At 37.8% G+C, this 13,273-nt stretch overlaps 1 protein-coding gene across 1 annotated transcript in view; it reads left to right on the forward strand.

Moving 5' to 3' along the window:
- Positions 1–13,273, forward strand: part of CNTN6 (contactin 6) — a 395,429-nt gene that overhangs the window by 371,432 nt on the left and 10,724 nt on the right. Inside the window, exons 18-21 of the mRNA XM_006168594.2 lie at positions 3,192–3,262; positions 9,609–9,843; positions 9,956–10,071; positions 12,294–12,480. Of these exons, the coding sequence (XP_006168656.1) occupies positions 3,192–3,262; positions 9,609–9,843; positions 9,956–10,071; positions 12,294–12,480 (609 nt within the window). The remainder of the gene's footprint in view (positions 1–3,191; positions 3,263–9,608; positions 9,844–9,955; positions 10,072–12,293; positions 12,481–13,273) is intronic.

The following is a 13,273-nucleotide window of genomic DNA, read 5'->3' on the forward strand; positions in this document are numbered from 1 at the left end:
AATCTGGCTCAGGAATCATGGCTTCTGTGATCTCTTCAATGGATCCTCTTTGTTCCACTCAGGCTTCCACATTCAGAATGACATTTGATCTGCTCACTTTATGTAGCTCCCAAAGTTCATATTCTCACTCAGTGAAATAACAAAAGGAAACTACCTCAGTATAAGTGGCAATGTACACAACTGTCAAATAGAAACGAATAGATTTTTAAACTAAAGATAATGTTATAGTTTTATCAAAGGACTGGGGCTAGGAAAAATAAAAAATAACATACTTGACAGCTATATCATCAAATTAAATCAAGACAGAAATTTAGAGCTAAGGAAAATCCCTTCATTTTATAGACAAGACAAAAGAAGACCAGGATGTTGGCTGGCTTTTTCTACAGAGTCAGAATTTGAACCCACACTCCCCAACTTCCACACCTAGCATTCTCCTGACCAGTGGGTCCTGCCCTGATGAACAACAGATTAGTCAAAGAAAGTGTATGAACCAAAATCCCCAGGCCCTACCACAGACGCACTGGATGAGAATCTCCAGCTGTGGCACTTGTCTCTGATTATTAGTTTCAGGTTTTTTATAGCTGATTTATATTTGGTAACTTTGGGCATCTCCCAAATATAAATGGGTGGATTTGACCCAATCTCTGAAGTTTTCATAGTAGTTTGTATGCTGCCTGCTGCTAGCCATAAATACACTTTTGTTTCATGGCATGATGAAATTTTGTGGTATTCATACCTATTTCTCCCCAAGATTTCAAACCAAATCTCTCTCTCTCGCTCTCTCCCTCTCTCTTTCTCTCTCTCTCTTTTAAGTTTTGCTAAAGCATGTGTTCACTTGCTGGTGAGAGAGAGAGAGACACAGAGAAAGGGAAAGTGAGAAATCACCCTCGAGGGGATGGTCATTCTTCAATCCCTCCTCCTCCATTCTTCTTTGGGATTTTGGGTCCGCGTGTGCGCGCGCGCACACACACACACACACACCAGCCTCTACTCTTTTTTTTTTTTTGAGAGATGTTCACTGTAGGGCGCGTGCGCTCGCCAGCCAGACAGAGAGAGACATAGAGACAGAAAGCGAGAAATCACCCCCCCGGGGGGATGGTCACGCCGCAATCCCTTCTCCTCCATTCTCCTCTCGGGATCTTGGGCACGCACGCACACGCGCCCGGCGTGAGTTTTAAGCCACCGGGTCCGGGACATGAACCGCGATCGACTACATGGGAGTCCAGCGACATAGCCATTACGCTAACTGCTGGTTCCCAAGCCTCTAGTATTTTTAAAACTGCTAGATCCCGGACTCGAATTGTGCAGTTGGTCATCTGGGATCCAGTCACCTTAACCACCACTTCACCAACTAACCTACCTCTCTCTTTTTCTTTTTTAATATCATCAAAAACTAATGTCTCTTTAATATAGCTTAAGGTTTATGTGTTGGTCATATGAAAATTAAATAAAGAATGGGATGTTCTGTTTCTCAGAATATTGGAAATTTCATAGAGATTAAATCAAAGTATAATTTAAAATATTTTCTCCTTGCATAGCTAAACTGGGCAAAGGTACTGAAATAGTGTCCCTGTAAGCTATCACGTATCACAAAACTGAGTAGGTAGAATCTACTCTGATTCACGATGCATTCGACCAAAGGCATTAGAGATTTAGAAACTAGGGTTTAGGCTCAAATGATCTTTTAAACCAATATATAAAGAGCAAAGCAGACAAAAGTGAGGGTAAATCTGAATATGAAAATGTATGTTTGAATGATGCTTCATGAAAAAGAACATCGATATTATTATTTATCACTGTTGATTATACAGTTAAACATCTATCTATAATGGTGATAAATAAAATAAATAACCTAGACTTATTTAGATGGTCTCTATGGTAACCAAAAATAAATTGAAGCACACATTTAAATCTTGTATGTTTTACTCTTTGCCTACCAGGCCTCAAATATACCCAGGTGGTCTCACCCCCACCTCTGGACATTGGCCCAAAATGATCTGAAATAGATAAGTTCATATAATTAAATTTAAGAATATACCCTGCAGAAATATCTATTATCACATATTTAGAATATTTTTGCTATTATGCCAAGAAAAATAATACTTGCACATATGTTAGATAAAACTCCATTATGATTATACATTACAATACTTCATATACACAATTTTCATCAATTTTACAAATTAGCTTGAACTCTTATTCATTATACCAGTCCTCACAATGGTATAGCTGAAGGGCATATGTTTTCCTAATTTATCAAGATTATCAGTTTCTGAATACTTTACCACAGAACTTAGATCTAAGAGATAAATAGAGGAAATTCCCCCCAATCAAATTCTTGATAGGAGAAAAATCTGACTTGGTAAATAAAATGTTAGAATAAAAGTCCTTTATTCTTTCCTGAGAAATTGGGGGATTCAAACAGGAAATTTTTTTTTTTGGAGAGGTTTTTGCTATAGGGCACATGTGCTCGCCAGAAAGACAGAGAGACACAGAGAGACAGAAAGCGAGAAGTCACCCCCTAGAGGGGATGGCCACGCCACAATCCCTTCTCCTCCATTCTCCTCTTGAGTTCTTGGGCACGCACGCACACGCACCTGGCATGAGTTTAAGCCACCGGGTCTAGGACTCGAACCGTGGTCAACTACGTGGGAGTCCAGTGACATAGCCATTACACTAACTGCTGGTCCCTCAAACAGGAACTTTTAAAACAAGCATATATTTATTTATGTATTTTTCAGAATTTGATTTTAAACATTATAATATCCTAATGACTAATAAAGAGAAAAAATTGTTTGTTGAAAAAAATAATTAATTAATATGCTGTCTCAGTAACTTGTTTACAGCACAACTGTATAATTAGGCACTAAATCAGCAGTGTCACTGTTACCATCTGAATGGAACATCATTTTGCCAATTAGTAGATGATGCATAATAATGTCAAATACATGATGTTACTCGATTTTTAATTAATTTTGGAGCCAGGGTGCTCATGTATCAAACACAACTGTGTCCTCTCTCTCTCAGAAATTTGGATATGTGTAAACATAATTTATGTTCATTAAAAATGCAAGACTCTCTCACAATGTGCTTGTGTGAGATTTTTGAAAGGTGAAATCTAAAAACAAAATTCTTCCTGAAGAAGATGTACTTTAATAATCACATCCCACATTTCTCCTGGTTGCTTTTAGTCCCTGTCGTGGCACCAGTAAACATCAATGGAGGTGGAGGAAGTCGGTCTGAACTCGTCATTACGTGGGAGGTAATTTTCTTTCCAATTGAGTTATTTTGAAGGAAAAAGATTTAGTTGGCCAGGAAGAATACAGAAAAACAAAATGATTTATTTGATCACTATTGAGAATATATAAAGATATATGGTACAAAAACACATAATCTGGATGAAGAATTATTTCAAGGAGGTATTAGACATTTTCTTATTTGTACTAAAATGAAAGTATGACTAACTCAGGATTATTTTCTTCCATATATAAGAAAAACCATGTTAGTATTTATTGAGCATGGGTCAATAGCCTTTTCATGATACTTGATGTATCAGGCATTGTTTTATTCATTACCTATGGACCGTTTCATGTGAATGAGGTGGATTTGGTAAAGTGCTGGCAGAAAAAAATAATAAATTGTCTTTTAACATTTGCTATTCACATCCTGGCCACTTGTTCTTCCTAAGCTTAGCCATGTGGAATAGCTCATCTGGCCACTTTTTAAAAATATTAGCATATAGGCTCTTTTTTATTTTCTTATTAAACATTTCTATCTAGTTTATTGTTATAAACTTTAGACATTCAACCAACCTAGTGTTTTTAATTTACAAAATCTCAGGTGTACCTCAGGCTAAGAATTCTATAATGTAAAAAAGAAAGTATGGTCAGTTCTTCACCTTTTCTCTGTTTTTTTCTCTTCAGTTTTTCCTTCTCATTCACTGTGTGTTACTTCTGGATTCATTTTCTTTTTGCCTTAGGGCACATGCACTCATGAGATAAAAAGAGAGAGAGAGACGGAGAGTAAGAAAAACACCTTTCTGGGGGATGGCCATACCACAGTCCCTTCAGCTCTTTTCTCTTCTTGGGATTTTAGGTCCATGTACAAGTGCCTGGTGTGGTTTTTCAAGCCATGGGTCTGAGTTGGCCATGTGGGATCTGATACCTTAACCACCACACCACCTACTGGCCCTGTTTCTATTATTATTGCATCTGCTCTGCTTTTTCTACAACCTTATCAAAATGTTTTAATACAGTTTATTCAACCAGTAACCTAGTGAAGGGCATCTTGGTTGCTTCAACATTTTGCAGTTATGAGTAAAGTTGCCATAAACATCTGTGTGTGGGTTCTTATATAGACCTAAGTTTTCAGTTCCTTTGAGTAAATACCAAGAAGTGTGATTGCTGATTCATGTGGTTATGGTATTTTTTTTTTTTTTAAGAAACCATCAAACTGTTTCCTAAAGTGGCTGTATCATTTTTCATTGTCACCAGCAATGCATGAGAATTCCTGTTGCTCCACATCCTTGTCAGCACTTGGTATTATCAGTGTTCTGAGTTTTTGTCATTACAATAGGTGTGTATTTTATTGTCTAAATATGCTTCAATATTTTGGTGATAAGTTCCTTGGACATTTTAACATTACAACTAAACACATGACGGCCATGAATATTTTAAATAAAAAGCAAATGTTGGATAGGTGAGTGATTCTCATGGTGTAGGGTGAGGCAGGGTTGATTTCAGCCCCAGAGAACATTTCACAATGCCTGTAGGCAGGTTTAGTTATTATAATTAAGATGGGAGGGGGAATGCTGGTAGATTGAGGCCAGAATGCTGCTAAACATCTTAGTGGACAAGTAAGCCCCCCACAGCAGGGAATTATCTGGCCTCAGATATTAACAATGCCAAGATAGAGAAACCTTGCTGTAGAAGAGTAGTAAGTTATTGCATCTATTTTATTCTTTGAAAGTTCTTTTAGAGGGAGAAAAAGAAATATCATTGAACCTTCTTTTTATAAGAAGAGACTTGGGCACAGAAATGTTGTTTTCTCAAGGTTAAAAATAATAAAGTCAGGAGGCCGACAGGTGGTGTGATGGTCAAGGGCACTGGACTCCTACACGGCCAAACTGTCGTTGAGTGCTGGACCTGGCAGCTTGCTTTTTCACTTTCCCTCTCTCCCTCACTCTCCCTCTTTTTCTCTCTCTGTGTCTCTCTCCTTTCTGGTTAAATTAAAAATAAATAAATAAAGTTAAACAAAATAATTCTTAAAAAAAAAAAAGAGTCAGAAACAAGGTGTAGCTGCCCTAAAAGTCACCCTGTATTCTAGATGTTGGGTCCCATGTGGACATTTCAGGCTCAGTGCAGTGCCTGGAGTGTGGTCTGTCCTTCAAAGTGCTTGTTGAATGGATGGCTGTGTACTGAGAGAGCTGGAGCTCCCAGAACCCTGAGAGAGGGAAACCACATTTATGACCCACAAATGGGTGCCACATCAAGCTTTGGTGTCATTCAGTCTTCACCACAGTGCTAAAAAATGGGTAACACCACTTTGGGGTGAGAATAATGAGGCTTAGAAATGTATCATTGGGCAGAGAAGCATTTGAACACAAGCCTCTCACTTCATGCTCTTTTATGTTGTTTTAAATTCAAATTCCAGTTGTCCTTGGGCAATCTGATACCTCACAGTAATAAGAGTCCTTCAATAGTAAGTTAATCATGTTACTTCTATTTCTCTGAACACACTACCCACAAAAACACTGATTCTCAAGCAAATCTACAAGAGAATTGTAGATTATTTAGATTTCACTATTTTGCAAAGACCTTTTTCATCCTTGTGTACATGTAGTTTTTATCTGCCTGCATACCTTATTTTTTCTCCTCCATGATTAGAAATACCTAAAGGTTTGTAGATAGTTATTGTTACAGAATCTATGCATGAAGTGGGAAATCCTGTGCATATTATTCTTACATGGAGATAATTATAGATTACCAAAAGAAGGCTTTCCATGATTTAGAATGTCCTTTTTCCTTAAAGCAAGGATATAAAAAACCATGGCCCACAGGCCAAATCTTTCCTTTCCCAGTTTTTATAAATAAAGTCACCCACTACCACACCTACTCTTTTCCATGTTGTGTGTTGCTTCTTCCATATTTTTGTAAGAAACAATATGTTCCATAATGTTTGAAATTACTATTTGGCCTTCTGCAGATAAAGTATGCTGGCCTCCGTTTTTAAAACGTAAATTGGGACCAGCAGTTAGCGTAATGGCTATGTCGCTGGACTCTCATGTAGTCAACCGCGGTTCAAGTCCTAGACCTGGTGGCTTAAACTCACGCTGGGCACATGTGCCCCTGGGGGATGGCCATGCTACAATCTCTTCTCCTCCATTCTCATCTTGGGATCTTGGGCATGCACACACATGTACCAGGCATGAATTTAAGCTGCCAGGTCTGGGACTCGAACCACGGTCTACTAAATGGGAGTCTAGCAACATAACCATTATGCCAACTGTTGGTCCCATGGAGTTGGCACTTTTTATGAAAAGGGCCATACAGTAAAAATATTCAGCCTTATGAGCCACATGGTCTCTTTGACAGCTTCTCATTCTGCCATGTAGGTCAAAAGCACCCATATACACAAACAATTGTGGCTGTGTTTCTAAAACTTTTATTTTCCAAACTGGGCTGTATGCCAGAATTGACTTGAAGGCTGACTCTTGGTCTATACTAAAGATTTAGTTCTTATAGACACTGTGGTTGAGAATTATACTATCAGTTTTTATACACTGTAGTAGATTTCATCTCCAGTAGAATGTGTGAATTTCTTTTATCTACTGAGAATTTTCTCAGCTTAAAGGAGAAAATTCTCTTTCCAACCCTCTTAAACAGCTACATTTCTTCATCACTTGACTCTATGTCAATATGAGAATAATAAAAAGAAGAACCTAAATGAGTCTCTTTTCTCTCCCTATACTGAACATGCTAGACTCAGATGTTTCTGGCAGGAACAGCATAAGAAACACTAATTGTACTTAACTAACTAAACGAAAGTCTTCTGCTTACTCAGGTGAATTAAGCATCTTGATTGAATCAGAGATCAAAGATGCATCAAAAAAACAAATCAAATGCTCTGGCAAGTACCTTAAACTCTCATGAATGTCAAGACCAGAAGTTAGCATAATGGCTATGTTGCTGGATTCCCACGTAGTGGACTGTGGTTCGAGTCCTGGACACGGGTGGCTTAAACTCACACCGGGCACGTGTGCGTGCGTGCCCAAGATCCTGAGAGGAGAATGGAGGAGAGGGGATTGCGGCATGGCCATCCTCCCTGGAGGGTGATTTCTTGCTTTCTGTCTCTCTGTCTCTGTCTTGTCTGTCTGGCGAGCGCACGCGCCCTATAGCAAAAACCTCTCCAAAACAAAACAAAACAAAACAAAACAAAACTCTCATGAATGTCTTCAGAACATTCCAAATTAACTGTTTTTTTTTAAGAATTATTTTTCATTTTACTTTCATGTGTTATTATTTTTCTATTTGACAAGAGAGGGAAAGAAAGAAAGTCACCAGGTCTGAGATTTGAACCATAGTTGGCCACATGGGAGCCCAGCACCTTTAACCACCACGTCACCTTCCAGTCCCCAAATTAACTGTTTTTCTTCAGCCTCCTCTCTCTGTAAAGAAGAGAAGTATTAATATAGGAAAGTAGTCTCCATTTTCAGATTTCAGGTGTTGGATTTTTCTTCCTTTTCTCACTTTCTGTATTTGTTAGACTGTTCCACATGGCAAGAAATAGAGACCAGCTCAGGTCATCTCGGTTAATGGGGATTTATTTTAAAGCTGCACGGGAAGTAATGAGGACAGGAAAAAGTCTCAGCAACCAAGCAGTCAGGTCAAGTGAAGAGCTGGAACATCGTTCATCACTGTTCAGAGCGTGGTAGCTGTAGCCGACTGTCAGCTACTCTGGTGATCCAGCCCAGCTCGAAGCGTTCCACATGCCTCTGCCTCTGTTCTTTCCTCTTCCTTCCTGCCTTTCTTCCCTCCCTTTCATCCTTTTCCTTCCTCTCTTTCTTCTATTTGTCAGAGGCCACACGTATTCACTAGACAGAGAGAGAGAGAGAGAGAGAAAGTAAGAAAGTACCTCTCATAGGGGATGATCACACCATAATCCCTTCTCCTCCACTTTTTCCTCCTCTCAGGATTTTGGGCATGGTCACACATGAGTCTAGCATGTTTTTTAAGCTGCTGGGCCCAGGACTCCACCTGCAATCAGTCATTTGGGATCCAGATGCCTTCAACCACGAGGCCACAGTTAAACAAATGGCCCCTTTCCATTTGTTTATTTATTTGACCACTACCTTAATTCTCTGCTCTTTCTCTAATTTACAACTTGTTTTCTCTTCTACTGCATCAGTGTCTTTCCGCGCCTGTTTCTACTTTATTATCTGCTCAGTGTTTATGTATTATCACAACCCCCCCATGTTTCATATGCAAACTCTGGAAATGAGAGGAATTGATTGGATCTATTAGTTACTACAGAGGACAGAGATTCTGCACCAGAACACCTCATAGACACTGACTAAGATGGTGCCAAGACACTGGCTCTGGTGCCTATGACTAGCTTAATTAGATGTGTTTCAAGTGGCAGGATAATGTGATGCAGTAAGTGGGCTCCTGTGAGTAAGAAAAGCCTTAGAAATGGAATTATGGGCATGAGGGACTCAGGGCGCTTGTCCTGACAGGTGTGCCTTTATTAGCCTACCAAAATATTTAGAAAACAAAAGGAATTTTCCTTTGAAAAATCAAATAAATCCCACTGTTTTTTAACATACATGTTTCCTCTAATCATATGGAATATGTATCTAAGTTCAAGCACAAATTCATTTCCATATGCTCTGTTTATGTGATTACTTACAATTTTTAAATTGGCAGAGTTCTAGAGGAACATGTATCTAAGTCTATTTTGTAATCTTGATCATTTTAGTTTTGTAACGTATTTTATAGAACGTGAGCTCTGTGAGCATTTGCAATGTATTTTTTTAATGTCAGGAAAAATGCACACTAATGGTACTGCTAATGAAGATGTATGCTTAAAAAATACTAGGTCTTTCATGCATTTTCCTTCTTTGAGAAATACTCTAGGTCTTAAAGCATATGTCATTATAGAATAATTAATCAGCCACATCTTACAAGAATTTGTTGAAGATGTTCTGAAAGGAAAACATATCTTGCCTTGATATAAATAGTTAAGTTAATTTTGTACTGAGTTTAAAAATTCATATGAAAATTATGTTTTAGCTTATATAATAAAAATCTTGAAATCTTTTATAACATTTTATTACTACAATTTATGATCAAGGAAAGAGATATAAATATGTAAATCCTATTTTATATTTTTATTTGAGAACTTTAGCTATTTATCTGAGTACCTTTAACCAGGATTATTTTCCTAATTAGCATTCTGAATAAAAGTATTGTTTCAATACTTCATTAAATACGATAAATATCCATGTTTGTCTCTACAGAAGAAATGCCAAATAATCAATAAACATTATAATAGTTCAATAGAATGATTCTGCACATACTCAGTGATTAATCAATCACATTCTGCCCAAGTCCATTCCAGAAGAACTACAGAATGGAGAGGGATTTGGCTATATCATCATGTTCCGGCCAGTTGGCTCAACAACCTGGATGAAGGCAAGAGTAGCATCTGTGGAATCATCAAAGTTTATTTACAGAAATGACAGCATCATACCCCTCTCTCCCTTTGAGGTCAAAGTAGGTGTATATAATAATGAAGGAGAAGGATCTTTGAGTACTGTATCCATTGTCTACTCTGGGGAAGATGGTGAGTATTATCAGCTGTGGAATAGTGTTCCTTCAGACTGTGTACATTTTGCCTTCCATTTCCTACAAACCATTCTGCTAAAGATGGTTATGTCTTTTTTCTGTAATGGTAGAACCTCAACTGGCCCCAAAGGGAACTTCTGTTCAGAGTTTTTCTGCTTCTGAAATGGAGGTTTCATGGAATGCTATTGCCTGGAATAGGAACACTGGAAGAGTGCTGGGCTATGAGGTAATCGCATTAGCTTCACTTTCCCCATGACAGGCCGCCTACTGTACAAGAGCTCTGTTAAACAGTCCTATACTTAGTTCTCAGTGTATAATAGTATATGTATAAAGGTAAAGAAGGGATTGAGAAGGGATCTTTCTAGGAAAGCTTAAGCAAAGAAATTAACAAAGAGTAGCCATAGTAAAAGGTGAATGCTTTTCGTTAAGCATGATAAGTATACTCTGGAGAAGTGCATTGCACCTGAGGTCAACAATAATGCACTGCACACTTAAAATTTGTAAAGAGGACAGATCTCACTTAAGTGCTCTTAGTATAGTAAATTTTTTTGGAAGTGACCTTATTTAATTTTTCAGATAGCCATCATTTTGTTTCTTGGGAAAAAGTAAAGCCTCATCTTCAATGCACCTAAGCCTTGGAAGAATTTACCTGGGAAACCTGCTCTGTGAAGTAGAGTATAACTTGAAAAATGTAATCAGCTTGGAAAAGGCAGTTAAGAAAAAGATAAGAAAAAAAAACCCAAGATTTTATTTTTGTAGTCTATGTAAAATGAAACAAATCACATTTATAGGCCTTCATTGTTAGAAAGATATAAGAACATGTGAAGGGAAAGTTATTAATATTTTATAGTTCAACTTGCAAATCCAATGATTCATAAAATGGGAAACATAGTTTATTTTACTCTGGAGTTTTGAATCAATTTATAATTTTGAACATCCTTAATTTTGCATTTCTTTTTTCTACATGATCCTTCTGGTCTACACAACAAGTTCTATTCATGTAATAGGTGTCTTTGCCATCCTATGCCTACATTGGCTTATATTATATGTGAACTTTGTTCATTTCTCAAAGCTCCTTTCTAGGATTCTTTTCTATATGAATTCTGATCTGTCCTTGATATCATCTTCCTTCAAATTCTTACAGTATTTTCTTTCCTGTATCATTTCTTTGGAATGGATCCTTATGCTTTCTTTACATATATATTTTAACTTCTTAGCTAGAATACAATGGCCTTGAAACCAGGCATTAAACTTAATTCTCTTTTGTCTTCTTCAGTGTGCCTGAAACAATGCTTGTGCATAAAGAAGGCTCAGTATATGATAAAAATTTTAATTAACCTGTGGATCAAAGAACTCTGGAGGCAGGGCTACAGGTGGAGTGGTCATAAAAGCACTGAACTCCCACGTGGCCGACCACAGTCAGGGCCCAGACCCAGTAGCTTGAAAAATCACACCAGGCACACATGTATGCATGCCCAAAGTCCTAAGAGGAGAATGGAGGAGAAGGGACTGTGGTGTGGCCATCATTCCCCCACAAGGGGCAGGGTTGATTACTCACTTTCCTTGTGCCCTATGTCAAAAACCTAAAAAACTGCATTAAAAAAAAAAAAAAAGAAAGAAAGGAAATCTGGAGGAATGTCAATAGCAAAACACCATAACCAAAGTCTTTGCTTGATTACATGATGACATAAAAATTTATTTAGGTCTAATTTATTATATACCCTTTGTTAATGCTAGTAACATTTAGGGGCCAGTATGTGGCATGGTGGTTGGGGCACTGGACTCCTACATTTCCAACTATGGTTTAAGTCCAGACCTGGCATCTTGCTTTCTAACTTTTCTTCTCTCTCTCTACGCAAATTTAAAACATAATAATAATAAATTAAATTTTAAAAAGCTAGTAACATTTACATATCTCTTGTAATACTTTATTTCTGTAATCTTAAAAAGTCCAGCTTCTCTAATTTTCATTATGAATTTATATTCACATATTATACTTTCTAATTTCCTCCCAATAATTATGAGACTGATTATTTTGTTGTGGTTGTATAACCAATTTTTTTTGAAAGAGAGATTTTTGCTGTGGGGTGTCTGTGCTCACCAGAGATACAGAGAGAGACAGAGAAAGTGAGAACTCCTCCCCATCACCAAAGGGATGTCCATGCTGCCATCTATTCTCTATTCTCCTCTATTCTCCTCTCGGGATTTTGGGTGCATGTATATATGCCCAGTGAAAGTTTCAAGCAACCAAGTCCAGGACTTGAACCACAGTCAGCCATATTGGGAGTCCAGCACCTTAACGACTATACCACCTGCTAGCCCCCAAGTATAACCACTTTTATTGGAAAACTTTTTTGTCATTTTGGTTCCTATCTTCCTCCCATACCCCTTGTGGTGGATAATTGTGGGGAAACAATGAATTACTTGTTCTTTGTTTTTAATAATCAGGTCTTATACTGGACAGATGACTCCAAAGACTCCATGATTGGTAAAGTCAGAGTCAGTGGAAATGTCACAACCAGAAACATCACAGGGCTAAAAGCCAATACCATCTACTTTGCTTCTGTGAGAGCTTACAACACTGCTGGGACAGGCCCCTCCAGCCCGCCAGTCAATGTCACCACCAAAAAGTCTCGTAAGTATATACCACCCTCAAGGGAATACAATTTATCCATGAATACAAACATATACCTTTGTTCAAGTCCATTTTTTTTACTCTAATTCATCATTTTATTGTTTGACTTTTGATTAGTTGGTTTATTTAGATTAGATCATTTGGTATGGATAATTGTTGAAACTTTCTGATAATAATAAAAATAATTTGGACCTCTCTGGAATTCCAAAAGTGGAAACACTCTGAGTATGCAGTTGAAAAACAGAACTGTGGAGTATTTAGAAACATTGACTCTGATATCTTAAATCAATGAATTTGAAAACTGGTTTTCTATCATTGGAGTGGTAAGTGGTTCATTCCTTTTCTTTTTTTTTCCATTTCTTTTTTTATTTTCTTTTTTGTTTAGGGTTTTAAATATAGGGCTTTTGCACTCACTAGAAAGAGACTGAGAAAGACAGTAATAGGGAAAGTGAGATTTCACCCTCCAAGGGAGATGGTGATGCCACAATCCCTTCTTCATTTTCCTTTTAGGATTTTTGGCATGCACACATATGTGCCCAGCATGACTTTCAAGCTACCAGGTCCAGGACTTAAATCATGATTGAACATGTGGAAGCCCAACACCTTAACCACTAAGCCACCTACCTGCTCATCCTTTTATTTAACTTTATTAATCATCATCATTATTATTATTTTAATTTAACTAGAGAGATACAGGCAGAGAGGGACAGTGAGAAAGCAAGCTGCCAGGTCTGGGACCTAAACCATGGTCAGCCATGTGGGAGTCCAGTGCCTTAACCGCCACCTGCTGGTT

Source organism: Tupaia chinensis, unplaced genomic scaffold (assembly GCF_000334495.1).
Source record: "Tupaia chinensis unplaced genomic scaffold, TupChi_1.0 Scaffold145889_1, whole genome shotgun sequence".
Lineage (NCBI taxonomy): Eukaryota > Metazoa > Chordata > Mammalia > Scandentia > Tupaiidae > Tupaia > Tupaia belangeri.